The sequence below is a fragment of the Dasypus novemcinctus genome, chromosome 6 (genome assembly GCF_030445035.2).
Source record: "Dasypus novemcinctus isolate mDasNov1 chromosome 6, mDasNov1.1.hap2, whole genome shotgun sequence".
In the NCBI taxonomy this organism is placed as follows: domain Eukaryota; kingdom Metazoa; phylum Chordata; class Mammalia; order Cingulata; family Dasypodidae; genus Dasypus; species Dasypus novemcinctus.
This window is the reverse complement of record NC_080678.1, coordinates 133,076,576-133,103,275: the sequence shown is the minus strand read 5'-3', so window position 1 is coordinate 133,103,275 and position 26,700 is coordinate 133,076,576. Positions and strand designations below refer to the sequence as shown.

General features: G+C 59.0%; 1 protein-coding gene across 1 annotated transcript in view; it reads right to left on the bottom strand.

Annotated features, from left to right (window-relative positions):
• Nucleotides 1–6,145: 6,145 nt before the first annotated feature.
• The window catches only part of LOC139439101 (anthrax toxin receptor-like), a 49,300-nt gene continuing 28,745 nt past the window's right edge, over nucleotides 6,146–26,700 (bottom strand). The window contains exons 4-15 of the mRNA XM_071215582.1: nucleotides 25,087–25,171; nucleotides 24,948–24,981; nucleotides 23,889–23,968; nucleotides 23,743–23,811; nucleotides 23,328–23,405; nucleotides 23,149–23,209; nucleotides 14,598–14,696; nucleotides 11,064–11,133; nucleotides 10,075–10,153; nucleotides 9,215–9,631; nucleotides 9,100–9,103; nucleotides 6,146–6,195 (exon numbers count right to left, since the gene is read on the bottom strand). Of these exons, the coding sequence (XP_071071683.1) occupies nucleotides 6,146–6,195; nucleotides 9,100–9,103; nucleotides 9,215–9,631; nucleotides 10,075–10,153; nucleotides 11,064–11,133; nucleotides 14,598–14,696; nucleotides 23,149–23,209; nucleotides 23,328–23,405; nucleotides 23,743–23,811; nucleotides 23,889–23,968; nucleotides 24,948–24,981; nucleotides 25,087–25,171 (1,126 nt within the window). The remainder of the gene's footprint in view (nucleotides 6,196–9,099; nucleotides 9,104–9,214; nucleotides 9,632–10,074; nucleotides 10,154–11,063; nucleotides 11,134–14,597; nucleotides 14,697–23,148; nucleotides 23,210–23,327; nucleotides 23,406–23,742; nucleotides 23,812–23,888; nucleotides 23,969–24,947; nucleotides 24,982–25,086; nucleotides 25,172–26,700) is intronic.

The following is a 26,700-nucleotide window of genomic DNA, read 5'->3' as shown; positions in this document are numbered from 1 at the left end:
TCGGATGTGTGAAGTACTGATAAATGTCACAATGATGGTTTATTTTCTAGATTATCACTTAGGTAGGTTAGTCCTTACCACAATGAGTCATTTTTTTAAATGTGCATTTTTTTTTAATGAGCAGATTTTACAGATACATCATAATAAAATGTACTGCTACATTTGAAAAATAGGGGATGATGTGGGAGAGTGAGGAGGGTACGGGGAATTCCTCATAATTTCGATGTAACATTTCTGTAATCTAAAAGCTCTTTAAAAATAAATTTTATTATATTAAAAAAACACACACACAACTGCCGAGCCCCTCCCCAGGGCTTTAAGCCCCTCTCCCTCGCTCCTGGCTCTGAGTTGGCCCATTGCTCGGCCTCGCCTTATGCGGCATTTTGTCACAGGAACAACCTTCTTACCACCAGCTTGGGAGAGGATTTGCTGGCACACAGACGGCCTGGGAGGCGAGTGGGAAATGCTCTCCCCAAGCCCGTCCTGGTGGCTGGCTGGACAGACGGGGGACTCGGCTGCACAGGAGGGTGATGGGCAGGGAGGGGGAGAGGGGGCTCCCTGAAGCAGCAGCAATGCCAGACAGGAAGGCTTTGAAGGCCAATGGTTATTTGTCCCAGGGTAAGCCTGCACACACAACCTGCATACGCAGAAACGGGCCCCTCCAGAGAAATTTTTTTAAACATGGGAGAAATTATGGTTATTTCCTTCACTAGCCATCTAACTCAATCGATATTAAACTCCAAAACCTGCCATCTTTCCCCCCGTTCTTGCCGTGCACTCAATTGAAAGGCAGAAATGTAGCATTCAGGAAGACGGGATTGAGGTGGAGAACAGCCTAGTTCCCTAATGAAGTGAATGCCTGGGTGCCCTCAGTCACAGCTGCCCTTGCAGACCCTCCTGAGGTGCTCGGGGACCCCACGCCAGGTTCTGGGGGCCTGTGGGCCTGGTGATTTCACAGACACAGAGAGACCATGGGCTACGCCTGGTGGGAGGATGCTGCTCACTAAAACTCAGCCTTCTTGGGCGTGGATTCTCCAACAGGGGCAGATGGAACCAGATGGGGAATTGTTTTTCTTCTCTAGTGGAGAGGACACGGTTCAATGGAATCCTTCTGGGCTTGGGCACAGTTCGGGGCACCTGGACGGAGAAGTCATGCTTCCAGCTAGTGACCCTGGGGGCTCCTCACCACCTTCTATGACACGTTCAGAATGTGGGACTCCAAAGTGGGAAACCAGGAACATGGAGAAAGGAGATGAGAAATTCAAAGGCTTCTCTTTGCATGAAGTTAGGGCGGGAGACACAGGACTGGATTCACATGAAATAGGCTCTTTGGGCTTTTTCATGGAGCGGAATTTGGCAGATGGATGAAGACGAGGTGCTGTGAGAGGCACAATCCATGTCCGTCCCCCACAGGGCCCCGGGATGTGTTATTCTAGCAGGTGGAGCGTACATGCATCTCGGAGAGGACAGAAACTCACCATGTAATAAACTCTTTTAATCATCAGCAACAAATGCCAACATCTTTTTGACTGTAAAACCAAAACTGTGTGTCCACCTAAGCAAGTCTACAATCCGGGTCATTTGGTGCCTTAGCGATGGGGCTTTGCAGGCAGGGCTCGCGGAGGGCAGGCGGCCTGTGCCCGGGAACAGGGCGAGACCAGCGGCAGCATCCGGGAGGACCAGGAGTACGCACGGGGGGAATGGCAGCACCCCGGGCACACGGGGAAGGGGACCCCCCTGCGGCAAGGTGGGGCGCACAGGGCTGGGTCGCAGACCACCGGCATGCATGGGGCTCTCACTGGGGCGAACGTGAGGCACCTCCCCTGGAGGGCAGAGAAGAGAGAGAAGGTCACAAGAAGGTTGTCCGATTTGGGAGCGGAGGTTGCAGTTCCCTTGTCACGGTGGGCTGGGCTCAGGACACCTGCACCCATTGGTGGACCTTTCCCTGGGTGCTGGCCTCCAGCCTCCACTCTACTTGGTGACGAGCGTCGGCTGTCACCTCCTCTGCAGGGGCACTCCCCGCCCTCCCCAGGCCCGACCTCTGACCTTGGTCTCCCCCCAGGCCCGACTCCACCCAGGGCTGTAGCTTTGACCGGTTTGGGCCTCGGCATGTGTCTGCTGAAGGAGGACCCCTCCCCACAGCCTAGGCCACGGCGGGGCCCTGAGGCTGGGGGCTGCAGGGGGCCCCTGAAGGCAGAGGGTCTGCCCCACCCACTGTGCGAGGAAGCCCGTGCAGACCCTGCGTCTGTCTGCGGCACCTGCCGCCCCGGCGCTGCTGTCCTCTCTGCCCCTCCCTCCTGGGCTTGCCGAGGACCCCCACCCTCCACTCAAGGCCCCCGCAAGTGCCAGGAGAGTGACCAGAGCACATTGGCCCCTCCCTCACTCCCAGTAAGGAAGGGTCTCCCCGCGCCTTCGGTCAGCCCCCTGGGAGAAGGGAGACGGCCGGCCTTCTGGGACCCCCGCTCGCCTCCAGCGGCAGCACCTCAAGACCCCGGTGTCTATCTTTAGAGCCCAGCACCCCCGGTGCCCAGGAGGCCGGCCTCAGCAGGACAGGCCCGGCAGGGCCCCGGCGGGTGCTCGGCCGCCACCCTCGGCTCAGGCCCGGGGCCGCAGTCCTCCAACTCGCCCGCACACCCGTGTCCGCCTGGCCTTCCACGAGGGCCCGCACGTGCCTGCTCTGAGCCAGGCGCCTGACATCAAGACAGCCCTGCTCTCAGGCACATGGCCCTCGGCTGCTGGAAAGCGAGCCCAGGGCGCCCATGTCCTTGAGGGGCCTGCAGAGCTGTGCACGTTGCCAGGTGAGGCCAAGGGGCCTGGAGACCCCCTCCAGCCTGTAGATGGAGGACGGGCCAGTGTGCACGCCTGAAGCCATGGAGCTCGGGAAACTTCCATGGCAGCTGGAGGAAGCTCTGACACCGCCAGGACAGCCAAGCAGGGACTCCAGGAAATGGTCGCGTCACAGCCTCCAAGCCACCCAGGAAAGGCCACTGGAACCACGCGAGGTCCCCAGGCCCTGCTGACCTCACGTGTCCCTCCCCACACCCCAAGCACACGCCGGGGCCTGTCCTGTGTGGTGGGGTCACCTCAGGACCTCACGCAAGAGGGACAGCAGAGGACACAGAAGGCAGGTGGAAGCCAGCCCCGCACAGCTGGGGTCAAGCTAGGGTCAAGCTGGGGCCCGGCATGTCGGGGAGCTCAGAGCTTTCCTCTGCAAGACACGGGGCCTGACCCCCAACCCAGGACACAGTGGGGATCGGATTTGGGGGCCACGAGCCACCCAGGAGCACTTGGAGAGTCTTCCAGCACGTGGACACGCTGCTGCTGGGCAGACGCCTCCTCAGTCGGAGACCTGCTGTCCCCTGGCTGTGGTCACTCATTGGCCCCACAGTGCCTGTGCTGACCTGCAGCAATCCCGCTGCGGCAGAGACCAGGGCACCCTGCTCAGGGGTGCAAAGTCCCGACGAGGAGCAAGGGGCACGCCTAGATGGGAGGCGTGTTCTCCGGGGCAGCATTTGGTGGCCGGGTGGGGTGTCAGCTTGACCAGTCATCTACCGGATAACACAGCTGCCATCTCTAGAACGGAGCTGGAGCCGAGCCAGGAGAGCAGGAGGGAGAGGCTGGGCACGTGCACCGTCATCCACGTCTGCCAGCCCAGGGGACTGCGCGGCCCTGGGACCACTCGCCAGGCCAGACTCTTACCTTCACCAAGAGGAATTTCTCCTTTCCTGTGTTTACTAAGTGTGCTCGGCTCTGGGGGCGAATCTAAGAGCAGGCTGTGTGGCTCTAGGGTTCTCTTTCCTCCTGTCTGTTCCACCCCTGTGCTCACCAGTCCAGGGACGATGGGCCCAACAGGCATGATGAGGCTGATCTGATGGCAAGGGCACCGTGTGCCATCCAGAACAGATGTGCATGGAAACTTTACATCAGATCAGGCAGGGTGGAGGAGGGCTGCTGCAGCAGGTGGGCGAGCAGCGCTCGGGCCGCCCGGTCCTCGGGACAGCCGCACCCTCCCTGGCTCGGGCCTGTCTGCCCTGGGTGGCCTCAGGTGCTCTCTGTGCCCTCGGGCACACAGCAACCAGAGCTGCACATGCCCCGCACCTGCCAGGATGCAGCAGTCCTTCCACCTGCAGTGCCTGTCCTTGCTGGGCTTTCTCTCTGCTGGGTGCTTTTCCCAGATGATGCAGGACTAGCCTGGTCCCAGCCCAGAGCAGTCCTGGAGCACCGCCTGAGCCACAGATGTGGCGGTCAAGGGCCGGGCGCCTCCAGGGCCCCTGCCCCACCTGCACAAAGCGTGACGGGGGAGGCCGCGCAGGGTGGGCTGCAGGCCGGGCCAGGGGGCCCGCGGCCACGTGGGGACAGCTGCCAGGTGATGTAGGAGGACCACATGAGATCCCAAGTGCTGACCCGAGCACAGGCAGTGCAGGGTGAGGAGGGTGCTGGGCTCTGGAGCCAGGCCACCGGGTCCCAGTCCATCCCCGCCCCGCAGTGGCTGTGTGAGGTGGGGCAAAGCACAAGCCTCTCTGTGCTCCAGCTTCCCGGTCTTTACAGCTGCACGTAACACAGTGCCAAGGCTTGGGCCAGAGGAGGGGCCAGAGGGGAGGACTGTAGGGCTCCCCAAGGGCAGCTGCCCAGGAGGTCCACCATGAGCGCAGCACTGCCCTGACTCCAGGTGCACACGTAGTGCTGCCGTTTACCCCCCGTGCCAGGGAGCCAACTCCAGGGGACCGTGGCTACCTGGAAGAGCCTGTGGGGGCTGCACCCGGAGCCTCCCACATGGGAGGCCACCTCCCGGGTGGCATAAAGCCAGCTGACCCCCAGGGCTGCAGGCGCAGGGGCCTCATGGGCCAGGAGCGCTGGAGCTGGCGGCCAGCCCTGCTCTGCAGCCCCTTGCCCTTGACTCTGGCTGTGGCCTTCAGCCTCCAGCCTGGACAGTCCCCCGCCCATCCGAGACCACAGGGAGGAGCGTGTGGGCGGCCACAGCCGGCCCCTGGGGCCTGCGTGCTCCTGAGGCCCCTGTCTGTGGGCACGTGTCACAAGGGAAAAGCACTGGGGTGTCGGCCCGCCATGAAATGGGGGCCACATCAGGTGCACTGGGGTGCAGCATGGACTGAACAGGGCACACAGGAGGTCCACCTTTCCCTGCAAAGGAAATGTGGTGTGAGGATGCATCCAGAGAGGGTCAGGCACCCCTGCTGCATGCCTGCTGGGGTGGTGGTCGCTGTGCTCAGTGTCAGAATTTGGAACAAGACACCCTTTTGGCGTGTGGGGTCAGTGGCTCATTTAGGGGACAAGTTCCCAGGTCGGGCGAGCTACACCAGGAGCCAGGAGAGGTCCCTGAGGGGGTGGTCAGGGGGTGCAGGGAGTTGGGCAGGAGCCCACGGTGGGCAGGGAGGCCTGCACTGGGGTGGAGTGAGGAGGGGGCAGGCAGGGGCCAGGCAGGAGGCAGGTTCCTGATATGGGGGGTGGGCAGGGCAGAGAACAGCCCAGAAGGAGCCCTGCGCCGGTAGAGGCAACACCTGGCTGGCCTGAGCCACAGGGTGGGGCGGGTCTGGGCCGAGCAGGCCGAACAAGTCACTGTGTCAGGACAGGGGTGGGGCTGGCTGTTCCAGTGCCTTCCGGGTCCACAGAGGGGCACGGAGCAGACGCAGGAGAAGGGCGGAGGGGCCCGGCCAGGAGGAGGTGGGACTCTTGTCCTCCAGGTGGCTCTTTCACCCCAGGACACTCGGCCTGGCAGGGCTCTCCTGACCAGGTGGGTGGCATGACCAGGGAGGGGGTCTTGGGGCTCCTCCTCCCTGCAGCCCTGCACCCCGTGTCACCAGCCACACAGCCAGCAGCTCTTGTCCTCATTCTGAGGAAACCTCAGTGGGAACTGCTTACCTGCCTGCTGTGGGCTGCCCGCAAGCACCAAGAGACCAGGTGGGGCAGGGGCGGCCAGGCTCGGTCAACTTGGAGCACCTGGGGCACAGGCCCCCCAGCTTCATGCCCTCCCCTGGCCCCCGCACCCAGGGAGGAAGCAAAGCGACCCAGACCCTGCACTCCCCCAGGTGAAGCCTTCCAGCCAGGCCTCTGCACCTGAACCGTCGCCCTCTCCCCTGCCCCAGCCCTCCTCACCTCCATTTGGCTCAGAGGCCCAGTGCCTGGGCAGTCACAGCAGCAGGTAATCATCACAGGGCATGGCAGGCTGCAGCACACTGTCTGTGGGAAGAGAAAGCACCTGCTTCAGGGTGGCACAACCGGGGGGCTGGTGCTGCCACTCAGCTGATGTTTGTGGGATGAATAAGGAACGATCGAGTGAGGGACCCCGGATTCCATCAGCAGCCCGCACCCCCAGGGAGCATCCTCTGGGGTAAACAAGACATCATCTGGCTCGTCCCCAAAGTGCTGCAAAGCTCCCCTGTCCCCTCACTGCTCTGACGCTCCCATTGGCAGAGCCTCCTTGAGGCTGTGCCCTGTGTGGGGCCTGGACCGAGGGCCCCAGAAGACAGGGGTTCATGCCTGCAGCTGTGCTCTCTGCGGGGAGCCATCTGTAACAGGGTGTGCCCAGGACGTCACTACTGGATGGGTGGCCAAAGAGAAGCGGGGGCTCTGTCCACTCCAGGAGCCTCATGAAGGAGGAAATGTGACTCAGGAGGAGCCTGAAGGCAGAGGATGGAGGGGACCAAGGATGGCACTGTGTGGCCGAGGCATGAGGCCAGCCAAGGACCCCGAGAGCCGCAGTGACTGGCACTGGAACCTGCGGACCCGGGAGAAAGCAGGACTTCTGGGCTCCAGACCAGAGACAGTGACCTCCGGGTTCAAGCCACCCGGTGCATGGCGTTTGTCAGAGCAGCCCTGGCAAATGAAGACACCACATGCTGGGCTGGTCAGGGGTCCACGCACGGGCAGGGGACGCCCCTCAGCCACCGGGCTTGAGCTTTGAAAGCGTGACTGCCCCAGGCCCACCTGGTCCCACGGCTGCTGCCCTGAACCTGGCCCTGGGCTCCCCCAGGTGGGTGCCCCTCGCAGCTCCATGCCAGGTAAGCTCCCTTGCCCACCCTCAGCCCTGCAGGCCCCAAGGGCTGACCTGGCCAGGCCCCTCTGCCCACCAGGAGACCGTGATTAAGACAAGGGCCCGGCAGATCCCAGAGCTGGGTCCTTGCAACATGAGGCTCCTTTTCCAGAAACTTCCCTGAGTCCTGGGCAAGTACCATCCTGCCAGCCGGCAGGGGCTCAAGTTCCCCACCTGTCTCAGGAGGGTCCATGGCAGACCCCCACAGGCTGCCCACACTGCCCCTTTGGTGGGAGCCCAGGAAGGGGGACGCCTGGCTTTGCTAGCAGCCCCCGTCGCCCCACCCCTGCGCCCTCCTCCTCCTGCTCTGCAGGCTCTTGGCACAGGCGGTGGAGCTCCTGGGGCGGGAGCGGACCCCTCCCTGGGCCGTGGGAGGCTCGGTGCATGGCAGATGAGCTCACAGGAAGTCAGGACGCACTTAGGACTTACAGTAGAGGGTTCCAGCAGGAGTCGTGGCAGCTCCTTTTCTGTCTAGATTGAGAAAAAAACATAACCTGTGCTGGAAGGTGTGATTTGGGCTCAGCCTCAGCCCCTGGGAGAGGTGGGGACCCTGCTCAGAACCGCGGGACACAGACCAATGCCTGTGGAGCTGTGGCCAGCATGGCTGCCTTTGAGCCTCAGTTTCCTCCTTTGTCACAGGGACACCACCCCTCCCTGGACGGCTTGGGCAGACCAGGCAGGCTGAGGCCACCCCAAGCCGAGAGCCCTTTGCGGGATGGTCCCCGCAGGCCTTCCCTCGAGCCCTCCCTGGGCAGGGACCCGCCTGCTCCTTCTCTGCCCCCCCCTTCTCCTCCTCCTTCCCGCAGCTCTCTGGATGGTCCTTCAGCCCCTCGAAGGCCCCTCCTTCCTAACCCAGGAGCACTCCTGTCTGTCCTCCTGCTGCCCTGCTGCACACTGGCCTCTGGTCACCTCTAGAAGGGCTGTGGGCACTGGAGCAGCCTGGCCCAGCGTGCGCAGCCTCCCCGTGAGCATCCCGTGGCAGGTGGGGCAGGAGGCCAGGGTGCCTCTAGGTTCCAGGGGGGAATGGAGCCTGAGCCGTGAGCAGTCTTGGGAGCTGCCACCATAGCAGGGGCACTCACCTGCCTGCTCATGTAGCAGGGCACTCACCTGCCTGCTCACATAGCAGGGGCACTCACCTGCTTGATCACATAGCAGGGGCACTCACCTGCCTGCTCATGTAGCAGGGCACTCACCTGCCTGCTCACATAGCAGGGGCACTCACCTGCTTGATCACATAGCGGGGCACTCACCTGCCTGCTCAGGCAGCAGGGGCACTCACCTGCCTGCTCATGTAGCAGGGCACTCACCTGCTTGATCACATAGCGGGGCACTCACCTGCTTGCTCAGGCAGCAGGGGTGCTCACCTGCCTGCTCAGGCAGCAGGGGCACTCACCTGCCTGCTCATGTAGCAGGGCACTCACCTGCTTGATCACATAGCGGGGCACTCACCTGCTTGCTCAGGCAGCAGGGGCGCTCACCTGCCTGCTCAGGCAGCAGGGGCACTCACCTGCCTGCTCAGGCAGCAGGGGCACTCACCTGCTTGATCACATAGCGGGGGCACTCACCTGCTTGCTCAGGCAGCAGGGGCGCTCACCTGCCTGCTCAGGCAGCAGGGGCACTCACCTGCCTGCTCAGGCAGCAGGGGCACTCACCTGCTTGATCACATAGCGGGGCACTCACCTGCTTGCTCAGGCAGCAGGGGCACTCACCTGCCTGCTCAGGCAGCAGGGGCACTCACCTGCCTGCTCATGTAGCAGGGCACTCACCTGCCTGCTCATGTAGCAGGGGCACTCACCTGCCTGCTCAGGCAGCAGGGGCACTCACCTGCTTGATCACATAGCGGGGCACTCACCTGCTTGCTCAGGCAGCAGGGGCGCTCACCTGCCTGCTCAGGCAGCAGGGGCACTCACCTGCCTGCTCATGTAGCAGGGCACTCACCTGCTTGATCATAGCGGGGCACTCACCTGCTTGCTCAGGCAGCAGGGGCGCTCACCTGCCTGCTCAGGCAGCAGGGGCACTCACCTGCCTGCTCAGGCAGCAGGGGCACTCACCTGCCTGCTCAGGCAGCAGGGGCACTCACCTGCTTGATCACATAGCGGGGCACTCACCTGCTTGCTCAGGCAGCAGGGGCGCTCACCTGCCTGCTCAGGCAGCAGAGACACTCACCGGCCAGCACAGGTAGCAGAGGCAGCCCAGCAGCAGCAGCAGCAGCAGGAGCAGCAGGGCGGATGCGCCAGCCACGACAGGGATCCAGGGGAATTTGGAGCTGCCTTGGCTCTCGGTGGGGTCGTCATCCTCGTACTGGTACTCCTCATCAGCGTCCTCCTCGGGGTCCTCCTCCTCACCAGTGCCCTCGTCTTCTCTATTCGTGTCCTTGCTGGCATGCTCGGGGGACTGCTCAGGGGACTGCTTGGGGGACTGCTCGGGGGACTTCCTGGGAGTGCTGGCTGCAGCATTCTTGGAGGGCTTTGTGGGGCTCTTCTCAGGGGGTGTGTCGGGGGATTGTGCAGCGAGGCTTTGGCTGTTGACCTTGCTTGGGTTCCCAGCCTTGTCCTCGGTGGGTTTGGCAGCAGGATTCTCCCCCTGTGGAAGGGCCACCGTCACCATCCAGCCTTGGCTGCCAGAGAACAGGTGTGGCCGAGGGCTGGGCTGGGGCTGGGTGGTCCCCTCCTGGCTCCCGTCCCCTGGCATTCCACCCCCAGCCTCCTCCTCTCCTCAGGTGCTCCACCTCCAGGGACCCCAGGGGGGGCCAGGAGTCCATGGCCAGATGCCCAGACCACCTCGGCAGTGCCCAGGGCCACAGACACCACATGTGGCGGAGGCTGCCCCATCCCCCTGCCTGAACCCCAACCTGGAGGGGTGGGCCTTGGGGCCCACACAGCCAGGGGTGCCACAGGCCTGGACTCTGGTCCTGGTGGGCCCCCTGCCCCACCCACTCGCCCTGGCTGCCAGCTGCCCCCCAGCGTGTCTGCATCAGGGCTGGGCCGACGTGCCCCATGATGGGGGTGCCCCCACCCAGTACTCACGCAGTCCTTTCCACTGAATTTGAGGTTGTTGGTGATGAAGGTTATGCCTTTGTTGAGGCTGATTTCAACGAAGATGGGCCTAAAGCACAGAGGGGGTGGGCCGGTGACAAGCAGGTCTCCCCCATGGCTGAACCTTGGCCCCCAGCTCTCCTGGGTGCAGTGACTGTGCCAGCAAGGTAGTGGGGTAGTGGAGAGAACGAGGCAAGAGCTCCTTCCCCAGGGCACGAGGTCGGCCTGGCTTGGAGGCCCCAAGGGACACGGCCGGCCCCAGGAGCCCGGCATCGTCTGCCTGCCGTGCGGCCATGTGCCACATGAGTGGCTGCCACGGGGGGGGGTCACTTGGCTCCTCCTTGTGGACAGGGCACGTGGGCTCAGCTCTGGCGAGTGGCAGGAGCCCTTTGGAACCAGATGGGCTGAAGCGCGTGCCCCAGAAAAACCATGTTCACGACCTGCACCCAGTCCTGGGGTGTAACCCAATGTCAGTGGACCTTCTTAAGACATCGTTACGCTGCGGTCAGGGGAATGAGACTGCCCTTAGTGCTGTGACTGGGGGCTTTCAAGGGAAAGCCATTTGTAGGAGAAGACACTGGAAGTCCTTGGGAACCCGGCAGAGAGAGGAGAGCACGTGGCCGTGTGGTGGGGGAGCCACGGGACCCCAGGATTGCCGGCTGCCAGTACCAGAGCGCTGCCCACCCTGGAGGGAGCCAGCTTCCAGCCCCAGCACTGGCAGCCAAGAAAGCCCTCTTGTCAAGACAACCCATGGCTTGGTAGATGTCACAGCATGGGGAAACTGAGGCAGGCACCCTCCACCTCCTGCCGTCCTCAGCAGAGCCGGGCCACATGGATCCCTGCCCACCTCCAGGACCACCCATCAGGGCAGGTACAGAGGGCTCCCTGGGTGCCCTGGCCAAGGGTGCCCTCACCCAGGACCCTTAAACCACTGCCCACCTGGTCTCCTGCCATGAGGGTCCCCAGACCGGGGCACTTACTTTCCAAGTACTTGAGGTTCTACTCCAGGACAAGTTATGAAGTTGTCTCCAGAAGAGTTTGCTGCTTTATCTAAAAGAAAACCCACAGCAGAAGGTCAGTGCACGTCCATCCATCCACCACCTCCTGCTGCCCTCGGCCAGACAAGTGGACCCTGGCAGGTGGCCAGCCTCTCCTTCGGCCATCGTCTACTCAGAGAAATTGTGGGATCCCTGGCCTTGCCCCAGGCACTGGGCAGCCGATGGTATTTAACAGAAGCAAGGCAGGCAGAGAGATGTTCTCAAGGCAGGAACGTTCTCGTGACTGGATGGGGAGGCAATCCCATAAAATATAACCATGAACAAAATAAATGTCAGGGAGTGCGAAGTGCATGACAATGAAAACGGGGAAGGCACAGAGCATGCAAGTGAAGGGACATCTACTCAGAACAGGTGGCCTGGATCATCTCTTACAGGTACAATTTCTCATTTGGAGACATTACGATATTTGCAGATGGACAGATGTGATGTCCGGGATTTGCTTCAAATAATTGGCAGTGGGGATACCGACGTCACCAGCTTGGCATGGGTGGACCATTACTGACAGCAGGTGATGAGTATTTCAAGTTCATTCTATAATTCTCACAAGAATTGTATGCTGTTGAAACTTCACTAAAAATCAGGCCTCTCCAAGGAGGCAGTGCTTGCTCTGAGCCCCAACAGGTGAGGAAGCCATCAGGGAGAGGTCTGAGGGAGGAATGTTCCAGGCTGTGGAAGGGCCTGTGCCAAGGTCCTGAGGTCAGAACTACTCACGCGTGTGCAGGGAGGAAGGGAGTGAGCAGGATGGGCAGCGTGGGCTTTATCCAAGGACAGCGAGTGTGCCGGGGCCTGACAGATCCCGGGGTGCTATGGACTTAAAGGCAGCAGGACTTTTGGTGGTTGGATGCAGGGGAAGCAAAGAGGCACGAGGGGGCCGTGAGCTTTGGAGGAGAGGACTGAGTGGCTAGGGGCGCCCTTTCCCGCGATGGGGAAGCCTGACATGGGAAAGGATGTGGGCTGCTTTGGCTTTCCTTTAGCCTTCAGTTTCTGTGGGGTTTGGGACTGGGGCACAGGAGGCTGAGTGCAGGCCCACAGCTGTGGGGGGACCTCTCAGTCCACAGCCCACGCACTCACTGGCCCCTGGACTGGGGTGAAGGGCACTGCAAAGCCGCCCTCTGAGCAGGGCTCGGCCTCACGGTCATCCCCCAGGCTGGAGGAGCAGGACCTCCGCTTCCCAAGGCCCAGGGCCAGCTGCGCCCAGGAAGGAGGGTGAGCAGCAGCGTCCACTGTCTCTCTGCAGGATGGAGGCTGGGTCTGCCACCACCTGCAGCCCCCGAGAGCTGTGCTCAGAGCTGCTGGGAGCACTGCCCTCTCCAGCAGAAGGACCCTGGAGGTGGCAGGTCAGCCCCCTGCAGGGGAGAAGATTTAGGGGTGGTTCTTGTGGAATGTTTTCAAAACTAGGCTTTTTATCTCTTTAGAAATGCCAATTTTGGTGGGACTGGCAGCCAGGTGTTACTTCCTGGGCACTTGACCTATAAAGCACATGGATCAAAATGAAATGGAACCCCTGGTTACTGTCCTAACCACTTCAGGTGTTCCAGTCTCCTTTAACTTCAAGGGTGTCTTTTAGGAACCAATAGGTCTTATAAAGAAATATTTCTAGGGCATGAGAGTTGCATTAATTCCAGTTCAGTTTCTTTTCTTTTTTCTGTCAAATTTGAGAAAAATTATTTCACTATGCTGTATTTGAGAGGGTAAATGGTAGTTATTTGGGTTTGGGATCGGGGTAATGTTTTATTCTCTATTCTTTCCTCTAATTCCCTGTGGCTGCATCAATCTTATAATTAAGAATCTCTAACAATTGTGATTGTTTTTCTCTTTTCTACCACAGATCAGGGCTCTTCTCAACAAAATGGCTCGTTTCCACAGTGACCCGCTGACATTACAACTGTCAGAGGAGCCATGAACCTGGAGATCTGGAAACTCATCTCCAAAGCAGGGCTCGAGGTGAGGATTTGCTGTGGGAAGGTTGGGAGTCACTGGAAAATGGACTCCCAGGGAGAGGATGACCACAGCATGTCCAAGGTCAGGGTCAGGAAGCACAGGGCACTGCAGGTGCCACCAAGCCACGGCCAAGATGGCTCGTGGCCAAGACGGCTGCCTGAGGGGCAAGGTGGGCAGATCAGGAGGGAGGTGCCACCCAGAACGAGCTCATCACCCGAATTTATAGGCCTTCCCGCTGTCGTGAAAACAGCATGCTAAAGACAGAACTCATGGGACAGGGGGACACACTGGCTATTACATTTTTCTTCTCATTTCTCAGGTTTCCAAAAGTTTTCCCAGGTGTTTTAATAAGAGGAAAATGTGATTAGAAGTAACAAGACAAATTCTTCTCAGTGCATCAGAGCTGCTCATGACATGCCACGTGCCCTGGCTCTGCCCACGTGGTATGGCCGGGTGCCCGGCACCCAGCACTGCCTTAGAGGGGACACCAGGGACCCCCGGGGGGGGGCGCAGGAACCCCCAGCTCTCTGGGGAAGGACCTAGAAGCATTTCCAGGGCCGTCAGGTGGGCTCTGCCTGCTCCAGGAACTCTCTTCTAGGTGAACTAGAAGGTGCCCTCCGTGGTTTTGGCTGTCAGCACTGAGGGGCTTGGGCTCACCCACCCTGGGGAAGGGCAGGTAAAGGGAAACAGCACTTCCCTGGGCGCATCACCCACATGCAGGGTGGAGAGCCAGTGCTGAGATCCTCCCCATGCTCTGCCCACCCAGAGGAGCAGATGCCCACCAGTGCTGGAGAAGGGAGCCGTTCTGGGTCTACCAGGCGGCTGGGCAAGGCACTGGCCCAGGAAGATGCAACTGCAGCAAATGGAGGCAGCGAGGAGCCGGCTGGGAGCAGAGGGTGCTGAGGGCCGCCCAGCAGCCCAGGCTCTGGGAAGGCCCACCCAGCCCCAGCTCCCTGGGCACTGCCTGCCGGGCCCTCTGCTTCCTAAGGCTGCTCACCCTTGGTCACGTGCCTGGCACCTCAGTTCTGCCAAATAATAGGCTGCTTCTTACATTTTCACACAATTATTACACCCTCGAGGGCACCTCCCGCTCTACGTACGAGATCTTGCCATGACCACGGCCCATGTTACAGGAAAGAAAACAGGTTCAGGAGCAAGGCCCTGGGGCCTGGGCCTCGGACTCTGGAGTCCAGGCCTGGCCAGGGCTCCTTGTCTCAGCTCAGGATGAGCCACCTTCCCTGCAGGGGTCAGTGAACCAGGCAGGGCACAGGGCCCAGGCTGGCTGCCCATGCCCCCAGAGCCACCTGCGGCCCTGCTCCAGGTGCCCAGGGCCTGTTTCCAGTCGGGGTGGGAGGGGCCAGGCCCCCAGCCCATCTGACTCTACATGGCATGCTGCCTCTGACTCCACCAAGGCCACTGAAAGAGGCCATCAAGGGCAGGCAAGGCTGGGCATCTCAGAAGGAACACATGCTGTGGGGTCACTCGGGACTCAGAGGCATTTGGGCAGGTACTTACCTTCGAACTTGGTTCTGCTGAACTTGAATCTGCAAATTATGTCCTTCTTATTCAGGGCATTTGCAAAGCCTCTTCCGTGCACCTTGATATCAGGGCTTTCTGCAAGGACAATGTGGAACAGGCTTGTGAGGATGCACTCAGGGCTGTGTTCCCTCGGCTCTTCCTTTCAGGACAGGCTGCCCCAGAATGAACACCCAAGGGGACTCAGGCAAGGAAGTAGCTGTGGGGACACCACCTCTGGGGGACACCACCTCCGAGCAGCCTCTTCTCTCCACTGATTCTTAGAAGCCCTGTGTCCTGCCAGGCCTCTCCTTAGGGTGAGCTCCGCCCCTGAAATCCCATGGGGCTCCCTAAAGCCATGGGATGCTGGCAGTGGGCAGTCACCCCTTGCTTTACAGGTGAGAGCAGAGCTCGGTCCAGGTGGGTCCAAGGCCCCCAGGCTGCCTGAGCTGGGCCTCCAGGCCTGGAGCCATGGGACTTCTGCACATACAGGGGCTGTTCCTTCATCCTGTCCTGTTGGTGCCCAGGGCAGCATGGAGGCCCCCAGGGCCCTGCTCCTGAGAGGCCCTCATGGCAGGGGCAGTTCCATCCTAGCCCTGGGTGCAGAGCCCTGAGTCAGCTACCCCAGCACCCACCTCTCCCTGGCCACCAGGGACCACTCCTGGCCCATGCTGGGCTCAGTGTGCACATCCGTCCCCATGTGAGAAAGGCTGACACGGAGGTGCCATTCGGTGCCTTGCACATGTCCAGGCGCTGGGGGTCCCCTGGGCTTCCTGGCCCTGAGGCAAATACTACAGTGGCTTTAGGGAGGCCCGCTGGACCTTCGGCAACTCCATCGCCGTTCCACCCCGGTGCACCCACCTGAAATCCATCCATCCCCCCCCCCTGCGCTGCCCCCTGACCCGGGCCTGCTAATTCCAGCCCTCATGCTTGGATGGTCCCCAGTCACTGGACCTGAGGGACTTTGCCTCTGAGGCCCGGCATGGCCCAGTGATTCCCTTGCTCAGGCAGCACCTGGTGGCTGTGGCCATGCCTTTGGAAATGAGCCATGCGGAAGCACCAAGGGCCAGGGGACAATCATGCCTGCCATAAAAGTCACTTCCAAGGCCAGTCCCTGTGCACGTGGGTTCAACCCCTTTGTAAAGAGGAACTTTGAAGATGCTATTACGAGTTAAGGAATGAGCTCATCTATGAACAAGAAACCCAGGGATCATATTTCTTAAAATGCAGAGAATATGCAAACACAGGCAAGGAGAAAATGCCAGGGGAGGAGACCATGGAGACTGCTGGCCTTGGAGTGGTAGGTGGGGGAGCCAGCCAAGACCCCCAAGGATTGTGAGGCACTTACACCAGCAGGCCACAGACCCCAGGAGAAAGCCTGGCCTGGAGCCCTTCATGTGGGACTTTGGGGGCCTCCAACATGATGAGCCAGGAAACTCCTGAGTGAAGCCAACCAGCACACGACCCTTGTCATGTAGCCTGGCAAGCTATGAGGACCTGTGGTGACAACATCACCTGCGGCTAATGGCAGGCTGTGTCGCTCGGCACGGGCTCCCCCTCCAGGCGGGGGGCACAGGCTCCTTCAGCCATGGCCTTCTGGCTGCACCCTCAGGCACATCCCTTCTCCCCCAGCGGGACGTGGGCTGGGCCTTGGCCCAGCATTGAGTCGCCACCCACACGGGCCGTTGCTGACCGGCCGACCCCGCCCACACTGAGCAGGGGACGGTGCTCAGTCATTTCCAACTTCCATCCTGGGATTATTTATATAACAGAAGGCGGAACCCTGACGAACACAGCGAGGCGTGGCTAGATAGACCCCAAGAAGGGACATTCCCTGCCGGAGTGCAGGCAAGCTAGACTCTGGACGGGGCCTTCCTGCCCCAAGAAGAAGCCAAGAAGAAACGTCCATGGGCAAGTTCGAGTGGCGCGTGGACGACGGGCTCATCCTAAATCGCATTCCCTCGTTTCTGAGCATCTTGTGAGCAGAAGGTTCCCACTTTACAGAACCGGAGGCTACAAAGGGCCCTGGGCCAGGGCCCAGCTCGGCGCACGCAGCCCGGATCCCAGGCTGCTTCCCACGGGGCCCAGCCGGGGTTGCGCCACCCCAGCAGCCCTGCTCCTGCCCGTCCCTGTCTTGTTCTGAGCCGCCCTCTCAGGGCTCCTCCCCAGTAAGCCCCCGAGCCCCTGAGGAGTCGTCAGCTCCAGGAGATGTGGGTCCTGAGCCAGAAAGCCCCGAGCAGGGGTGGGCGTGGAGGGCAGGGATGGAGGCCCAGGACAGGGCCTTTTGGGGACCCCGGAATGGCGAGCACTTGCCCCCACAGCACAACCCTCACCCCCAGCCTCTACCTGGAACGCGCGTCCAGCCCCACAGCCCCAGCCGGCCTCAGGCTCCAGATCAACCCACCCACACCCTGGACCCACCCCCACCCCCCAAGGATTCAGCTCCAAGAGGAACCTGCTTCCATGAGGGAAGGACAGGGAAGGGGCAGGGAAGAGGATGCCCAGGCAAGGACTTCTGCTCTGCGCAGCAGCCGCTCCTTCCCCTTCCCAGCCCCTCACCACCCCTGCCCCCTCAGCACCATCCCGGGGCAGGGCATCCACCACCCGCAGCGCCGGCAGCCCCGGAGGGAGGCCGGGCTTTTGGCAAAGGGGTCTCTTCCTCTCAGGAAAAGGCCCTACACCAGGCCGCCTGGGTCAGGGAGCTGAGCTGGGCAGCAGGGGTTCCCCAGGAGGGAAGGGCTGGGCAGGAGCTGAGGGCCGACAGGCGGGCAGCACTGTGTGGGCAGCAGCTTCCAGGTGAAGAGCCTGGTGATGGGAGGGCCTCCCACACTTGGAGACCCAGCACCAAGTCACTGCTGAGCAGGTCCCCTCTGGCTGCGCTCAGCAGGGCCCCGTGGCCGTGACTGGGGAGAGGGCTTCTGCCCAGTCCCCAGGTGGGCGTGGGGCTCAGGATTCCACCTCCAGGAGGAGGCAGCTGCTGGCCGATGAGCAGGCTCCCCTGCCAGGCTGGGAGGCCCTTCTCCCCGGCGCTGAGCGGGGGGCATCTGGATGTCGGGCTCGGCCATGTCTTTCCTCCATGCCTGAGCCGCACTTGTTGGGCTCCCCGTCCTCCGACGCTGTGACTTGCAGGTTTCAAATGGCCACACAGCGGGGATGATGGCTAATTCCTCCTGTGTGATGTCTGTCTCGTGTGCTCCTGTGCTCCACTGCCTGGTGCTGTGCTGAGGGGGCTCTAAATATGCTTTTCCTTTCTCATTGTTTGTTAAACATTTTGTTTTGAGAGGGGAAAAATGTACTTGCACACACATACCCACAAACACCCTCACAAAGCCACTCACAAATGAGCACCTTCCTGCACACTTCAAACACACTCACACACCACACACACACAAACACGTGCACACACATATAGACACCAAAGTATAAACACACAAAGGCACATACACGTGCACATGTGCACACACCACACATCCAAACACATATTCATGCTCACACGTACACATGCATACATTGCAAATACACACACACTGCATGTACATAGATACATACACAAACATGATTCTCACACATGCCCATGAACACACATAAACACACATGGATATGCATGCATACACATACACAACAACCCAAATATACACATACACATGCATGTACACACATCATGATATCCACATGCACACACACATGAAGTCTGAAACACATACACACAAACATGCATGCATACACACATACAGGTTCATGCTCCTATTATACTCGTATCTGTGCACAAAAGCATGCCTGCACACACACACGATTGTTCTGGTCCACTAGGCTGCCGAAAGCAATATACCAGAAAGGGGTTGGCTTTTACATTGGGGATTTATTAGCGTACAAGTTCATGGTTCTGAGCCTTGGAAAGGTCCAAATCAAGGCACCATCAAGATGGTACCTTCCTCCTGAAGACCACCAGCTGCCAGTGACCTTGCCTCCTCTGTCACACCACAAGGTCCTTGTTGGCATCTGCTGGTCTCCCTCCTCTTCCAGGCTGTTGCTTCCAGCTTCTTCCTTCCATGGCTTTCTTTCTCTTTGTGTGGATTTCATTGTCTTATAAGGACTCCAATAAGAGGATTAAGACCCACCCTGAGCCAGGCCTTAACTGAAGGAACCTCATCAAAAGGCCCTACTTACCATAGGTCCACACCCACGGGAATGGATCAGCTTTAAGAACATACTTTTCTGGGGTTTATACATGTTCAAACCATCACACTCTGCCCCGTGAATCCAAAAAGACATGCTCTTTCTATACTGAAATACATTCATTCCATCACAATATCCCAGAGCCTTAATTCATTTCAGTAACAATATTAAGTAAACTTCTCATCAAAAGCAGTTACAGCTGTCATCTGTCCTGGGGCACAATTCCTCTGGCTGTGGACCTGGGGACTCAGAGCACAAGTTACCTGCTTTCAAGAGACACAGAAGGGATAGTCATAGGACAAACATTCCCACTGCCATAGGGAGAAATTGGAAGGAAAACAGGGGTCACAGGTCCCAAACAATTCCAAAACCCTTCAGGTCAGACCCATGAGATTTCCAGGTCTGAGAGTCATTATGGAACAATGGTGTGACCTCAGGCCCTAGTACATCAGAAGCCCCACCCTTTCCAGGTGCTTGCACAGAGTCCCTGCCACCACAAACACTGGGGTGAAGGCTTGTCAAGCATCTGAGTGGCAAACATCCTCTCTGCAATTCCACAGGCATCTGAGAAACCTGGCATGGTGGCACTCTTCCACAACAAGGCAGAAGGCCACCACCTCCAAGCTCCCAGGCATACTCACACCTTCCACATGGAAGTGCTAACCTCCAAGCTCCCAGGTGTACTCACACCTTCCATATGGCAGGGCTGACCTCCAAGCTCCTGTGTGTACTCAAACCTTCCACATGGCAGGCTGAGCTCCAAGCTCCTGGGTGTACTCACACCTCCACATGGCAGGGCTGAGCTCCAAGCTCCTGTGTGTACTCACACCTTCCACATGGCAGGGCTGAGCTCCAAGCTCCTGTGTGTACTCAAACCTTCCACATGGCAGAGCTGAGCTCCAAGCTCCTGGGTGTACTCACACCTCCACATGGCAGGGCTGAGCTCCAAGCTCCTGTGCGTACTCACACCTCCACATGGCAGGGCTGAGCTCCAAGCTCCTCTGTGTACTCACACCTTCCACATGGCAGGGCTGAGCTCCAAGCTCCTGTGTGTACTCACACCTTCCACATGGCAGGGCTGAGCTCCAAGCTCCTGGGTGTACTCACACTTCCACATGGCAGGGCTGAGCTCCAAGCTCCTGTGTGTACTCACACCTTCCACATGGCAGGGCTGAGCTCCAAGCTCCTGTGTGTACTCAAACCTTCCACATGGCAGAGCTGAGCTCCAAGCTCCTGGGTGTACTCACACCTCCACATGGCAGGACTGAGCTCCAAGCTCCTGTGCGTACTCACACCTCCACATGGCAGGGCTGAGCTCCAAGCTCCTCTGTGTACTCACACCTTCCACATGGCAGGGCTGAGCTCCAAGCTCCTGTGTGTACTCACACCTCCACATGGCAGGACTGAGCTCCAAGCTCCTGTGCGTACTCACACCTCCACATGGCAGGGCTGAGCTCCAAGCTCCTCTGTGTACTCACACCTCCACATGGCAGGGCTGAGCTCCAAGCTCCTCTGTGTACTCACACCTTCCACATGGCAGGGCTGAGCTCCAAGCTCCTGTGTGTACTCACACCTCCACATGGCAGGGCTGAGCTCCAAGCTCCTGTGTGTACTCACACCTTCCACATGGCAGGGCTGAGCTCCAAGCTCCTGGGTGTACTCACACTTCCACATGGCAGGGCTGAGCTCCAAGCTCCTGTGTGTACTCACACCTTCCACATGGCAGGGCTGAGCTCCAAGCTCCTGTGTGTACTCAAACCTTCCACATGGCAGAGCTGAGCTCCAAGCTCCTGGGTGTACTCACACCTCCACATGGCAGAGCTGAGCTCCAAGCTCCTGTGTGTACTCAAACCTTCCACATGGAAGTGCTAACCTCCAAGCTCCCAGGTGTACTCACACCTCCCATATGGCAGGGCTGACCTCCAAGCTCCTGTGTGTACTCAAACCTTCCACATGGCAGGCTGAGCTCCAAGCTCCTGTGTGTACTCACACCTCCACATGGCAGGGCTGAGCTCTAAGCTCCTGTGTGTACTCAAACCTTCCACATGGCAGGGCTGAGCTCCAAGCTTCTGGACATACTCACACCTTCCACATGGCAGGGCTGAGCTCCAAGCTCCCGGACATACTCACACCTTCCACATGGCAGGACTGAGCTCCAAACTCCTGTGTGTACTCACACCTCCACATGGAAGGCCTGAGCTCTAAGCTCCTGTGTGTACTCACACTTCCACATGGCAGGGCTGAGCTCCACGCTCCCGGACATATTCACACCTTCCACATAGCAGGGCTGACCTCCAAGCTCCTGTGTGTACTCAAACCTTCCACATGGCAGGGCTGACCTCCAAGCTCCCAGGTGTACTCATACCTCCACAAGGCAGGGCTGAGCTCCAAGCTCCTGTGTCTACTCACACCTTCCATAGAGCAGGGCTGACCTCCAAGCTCATGGGTGTACTCACACCTTCCACATGGGAGGGCTGACCTCCAAGCTCCTGGGTGTACTCACACCTTCCACATGGCAGGGCTGATCTCCAGGCTCCTGGGTGTACTCACACCTTCCACATGGCACGGCTGACCTCCACACTCCCGGGTGTACTCACACCTCCACATGGCAGGGCTGACCTCCAGCTTCCTGGGCATACTCACACCTTGGCTGGGCTGGTCTGCTCTCTTGGCTGAATACTGTCTACAGTGCAGATCTCAGCTGCCATCATTGTGCCTTTGAAGTTATTTTTCCATCAGTCTACCCCTTTTCTGTTCCTTATAGACCAAACTGGTAATGGCTCCATTCATACAGATTTTGCAAAAAACGTGTTGGTTTCACAGGTAGAATACTGGGGTCCAGGCCATAATACAAAGGACCTTCCAGAGATCCTCCCTGGATGGTTGTGTTCCCAGTCCTGATACACACTGACGACCGGCTCCCTGTTCAGGGATGTTTTCACATGGGGCACTATTCTCTGGGGACTCGCTTTTCAGAAGCTCAGAATTTACCACCCATCAATATCTGCTCTCTTTGTGCCCATCAGTTCAGTCCTCAGCTTATCCCTTTCCTCTCACATTTTACTATGAGCTGCAAGGAGAAGCCAGGCTGCATTTTCTACATTTAGTCTCATATCTCCTCAGCTACATTTCCAAGCTTGTCATTTCCAAATTCTATCATCTTCCATATGATATCAGGACTCAATTTTGCCAAATTCTCTGCCATTTTAAAACAAGGATTGCCTTTCTTCCAGTTTGCAATGACACATTCATCATCTCTGACTGAGGCCTCATCGGAAGTTCCTTTAGCATCTGTGTTTCTACCAAAAATCTCTTCAAAGTACTCTGGGCCTTTTCTATCATGCTTTGCCCAATTCTTCCCACCTCTACTCTCTCTCCCTTCTAACAGTTTTTTAAACATTTTAGGTATTTGCACTAGCAGCTACCCACTTTCCTGGTACCAAGGTCTATTCCAGTTTGCTAGGTTGCTGACAGCAACATACCAGAAATGAGTTGACTTTTACAGTGGGGATTTATTAGCATATAAGCTTACAGTTCTGAGGCCTTGGAAAGGTCCAAACAAGGCATCATCAGGATGATACTTTGTTCCTGAAGATGGGCTGTTGGGACCCTGGACTCCTCTGTCACATGGCATGGGGTGCATCTGCTGATCTCTCTCTTCACTTCTGGGTTTCATTACTTCCAGAATCTTGCTTCTGTGGCTTTCTCACTCTTTTTCTGAATAATCAACCCAAATGCCCATCAACAGATGGATGGATAAACAAAATGTCATTTATACATACAATGGAATACTACTCAGCTGTAAGAAGGAATACAGTACTAACACATGAGATAATATGGATGAATCTTGAGGACCTTATGTTGAGTGAAGCAAGCCAGACATTGAAGGACAAATACTACATGACCTCTCTGATATGAATAAAGCAAGTCAAGCTCTCTCAGAGAGCTGGAGACTAGAAGATAGGCTTACAGGAAATAGGGGGAAAGAAGAAGGTTGTGAGCCATTGTCCACCTGGGCAAAATCTATCATTCACTTTAAACAACTCCAGTAAGAGGACTGAGAACATCCCTGGGCCATGCCTTAACTAAAGAAACCTCATCAAAAGGCCCTACATGCAATAGGTTTACACCCACAGGAATGGAATAGCTGTAAGAACATGCATTTCAGGGGTCCATGCAGCTTCAAACCACCACCACAACACACGTATATACACACACAAAAACATGCCAACACACACATGCACACATACAGACTCATGCAGAGGCACACACCTACACACACACCCATATGTATGCACACACACACATACATATACACATACACAAGCAGACACACACACACCTCTGTCTACACCAGTGACACCTCAGCCCTTACCTCCCATGCAGACACTGGTAGGCTCCAAAGATTTAATTTCGATACAGCTCTTCTCAATTACCTAGAATCCACAGTGGGCAAGAGGGCAGGGTGTGAGCTGTGGGGAGATTCTCGACAAGCCCCTCCTCACTTGCAGCTTCTCACACCCATCAGGGTTCTCACATCCAGTTCCCACTCACCTGGGAACTGATGCTTGACAGGGAGTCCAGATCAGGGACCCCAAACATATGGTCCTTGGAGTCTGCAATTCCTTCCAGCTATGAGGGAGAGGAGGTGGTTGGGATGTACAGCCAGGGCATGGAAGGGGCAGCTGCTTCCACAAACGGGACAGTGCCTGGCCAACACGTCAGGGTCTGGGCAGTGTTTCCCTGGAACTAGATCCTTCCATCTGCAGGAGAACTCATGGGGGGCGGCCTCCACCCTCAGCTGGGGTGCAACCGAGCCCACCAACTCCATCCTTTAAAGTGGACGGGGTAGACCCAAGTAATTGGGGGGGTTAGGATGGCATCCCTGGGCTACCCAGGGAAAGCAGCCTCTGACACCTGCCCCCAAACAGGCTCAAGGGTGGCCCCTGCGTTACCTGCTCTCACTTACCTGTTTTTGCTCAAATTCGTTTGCGCCAATGGCGAAAACGATTGCTCCCATCTTCCGAGCCTTTTGAGCCTAAGAGAAAGAAGGTGTTGAGTAGAATTCCCCAGAATCAGTGCAGCATAATGGCTGTAACGATGGATTGGACTCACTTCCTCCGCAGCCAGCCTGTCTGCCCCTTTAGGTATTTTTGCAGCCGTCAGAGCATAGACAATGCTGGTGACCTTCTTACCTGGAGGACAAGCAAAGAGGGCCCAGGTGGGAACGGGACCTTGGGTGCACCAGGGAGCCGTGGCGGCAGAACCTCAGGGCTGCCCGTGCGGGCAAGGTCTGAGCAGCTCACTGGGAGGCGCATGTGCCGGCCACCCTACTCTGCAGGCTTTCAGCAGAGAAGGGCCTGAGCCCAGGACCCACCTGGCAGACAGGAGTCCAAGCCCACCTCAGGGCACCTCCTGCTAGGCTGCCCCACCCTCCCCCACCAGATGGTACCACCTGTGCCAGGAAGGGAAACCCAGCTCATGCACCTGACAGGTGCAAGACTTCAGAACAGCAGGGAGACCACAGGCTGACCTGCCGTAATGGGTGGGCTGCAGGTTCAGGGTAAGGGCTCCTTGAGCCGGGCTGGCCTCGGGGTTCCTGCCAGTGTCCTGGGCCCCAGAGCCCCTGGCCAAGGCCCTTGATGGGGAACCATGCACCCAGCTAAGGGCTCTGCAAAACCCAGTGCAGGCCCCTGGGAAGCCTGGAAGGACGTCAGTCCTGGTCTGAGGACAGCACCCAACACCATCAGGGAGGGAGGCACAGGGTGAAAGGAAGAAGAGCTGAAAGCCACAGTGCAGCTCAGAGGGCACAGCGGGCAGCAAAGGGCGGCAATCGAGAAGATCCATAAACCAAATCCTACGTCTGTGCGGGAACATTGGCTGCTTCCTTTTTTTTTCCCAAGTGCAGGTCAGAGAGGGAAATGGCCTCACCTGGACACACCTGCAGCCTCTCAAGACCAAAGGTGCAGGCAGGTACCTTAGTTCTCATAAAGGCGAGGTGGGTATTACCTTAGCCTCCTTGTCCAGGGGAGGAATCTGTAACTCGGAGACCGTAAGGAACTTTCTCCAACTCAGAGCTAGAATGTGGGGGAGGGATTGGGACCCGAACGCGCTGATGCCCAAGCCCGGCTTTGCCCTCGGCCCCTGAGCCCACGGCGGGCAGGAGGGGCTTACCTCCAGTGGCGGCTTTTCTGATCATCATATTTGCCTGCAAAAAAGGAAGGAAATGTTGGGACAAGGGGTTTAGATGAACAAGGAGCACTCCAAGAACGCAGTCAGGCGGGATGAAAGCCCCAGGCTCCAGCAGCTGTACCTTCTCTAGTCCTTCATTCACGTATGAAAATGTCACGAGAATGGGCTCAACTGTTAGTCTCCGAAGGCCTTGTTGAAGATATTCTCTGAAATGCAACATGGAAAAGGCAGTGGAGGTGGGCGTGGCCCTCCCCCGTCACTCTGCGGGGACGTGCAAGGACGCGGGTGCATCTCACACGCAGACAGGGCTCCGCTGTCCCCATGGGCTCGACCTGGCTTGCTGGGTGCATCCCTTACCCACAGCACCCAGCCCCCAGCCCCAGGGGCCCTGCCTCTGACCATCCTCTCCACAGTGGGGGCATCCCTGCATGTGCAGCTGCGAGGCAGCACTCACGAGGGACCAGTGTTTCCGTGGAACTCCTGGGGGACTGCCGGCAGGCAGCCCACGGGAGGCTGAGTTTGGGAAAGCTCGTCCTGCTTCTCCACTGCCCACCCCCTCCTCTGTTCAGCAGCCCCCTGTGCGGGGGTGTGGACTCAGTGCCACTAGATGCTTGTGTCAGTGCTAGAGGAAGCAGCAAATAGGCCTGAGAGGGTTCCTGGGCTGCTGCGGGAGAAAGGCCAAAAGCTGGGAGGAGCGTGGGCTGTGAGCAGAGGGCGGGGCAGTGGGGGCGGCCTCACAGGCCTGCCCAGCCCAGGAGGTGGGGCTGGGACCCCTGGAGGCTGGTGTGCAGGCTCCGCCTCCCTGGGCAAGCCCCTCCTCTTGCAGATGCCTCTTCCCCTAGGAAACCCCCTCCCAGGTCTCACTCTCCTGACAGCCCAGCTGGGGCCACCCAGCCCCTGTGCTCTGGCCTCTGCCCCCACAGCAGACCCTCCATGACCCTGCACCCACCACCCATGGCCACACGCTCTCCACACCCCCCCAGGGGGTCAGGCTCCCTCTGCTCCCAGGCCCAGGGCCCCTTCAGGCCCCACCCCACCCCTCTGCCCCACCCCTCCTCAGCTCGGGCAGGGAGCACCTGTGGGAGCACCAGTCCCAGGCCGCCCCAGCTCTGCTGCAGGCCACGCGCCCCCAGGGCTGCTGCTTGAGGACTTGGGGCTCCCTGCACGTGTCCCTCCTGCATGGCTCCCACAGCCTCCTGCCTGGGGGGGGCCTTCCTGGCCCAGGCATGCTCCCCCTGGACACCACAGCCCCACCCAGGGGCCTTCCAAGACTTGCTTCCTCCCACCTCCAAACCCACATGACACACACTCCCCCTCCATGCTCTCACCCCTGCCCAGAGCATCAGCCCTTGCAGCTCCTCCTGGAGCACCATGGGGAGGCCTGGCCCCCCCAGTGCCCCCTCTCGGGTGCTGCCTCCTGCTTCCCCTGCTGCCCTGGCTTCCCTCCAAGGTGCGGGCAGCGTGCTCTGCTCCACCCCCAGGCACCACCCACAGGATGACATATCCCCAGGTCTCATTTGGGCTCCCCACTCGGCATGGGGCCCCAGCGCTGGTGTCCCCAAGTGCCTGGACCCTGCATCCACCAGGCACTTCCCCAGCCCCACCCCCAGGCTTTGTGACCCTCTTCAGGCCACTGCATGCCCCCAGCTGTGCCCGCCCCATGCTCGCAGGACCCTGCCCTTGGGCTCCTCTTTTTGACCCACTCTGGCTTCCCCGGACCCTTTGCTCCAGCACC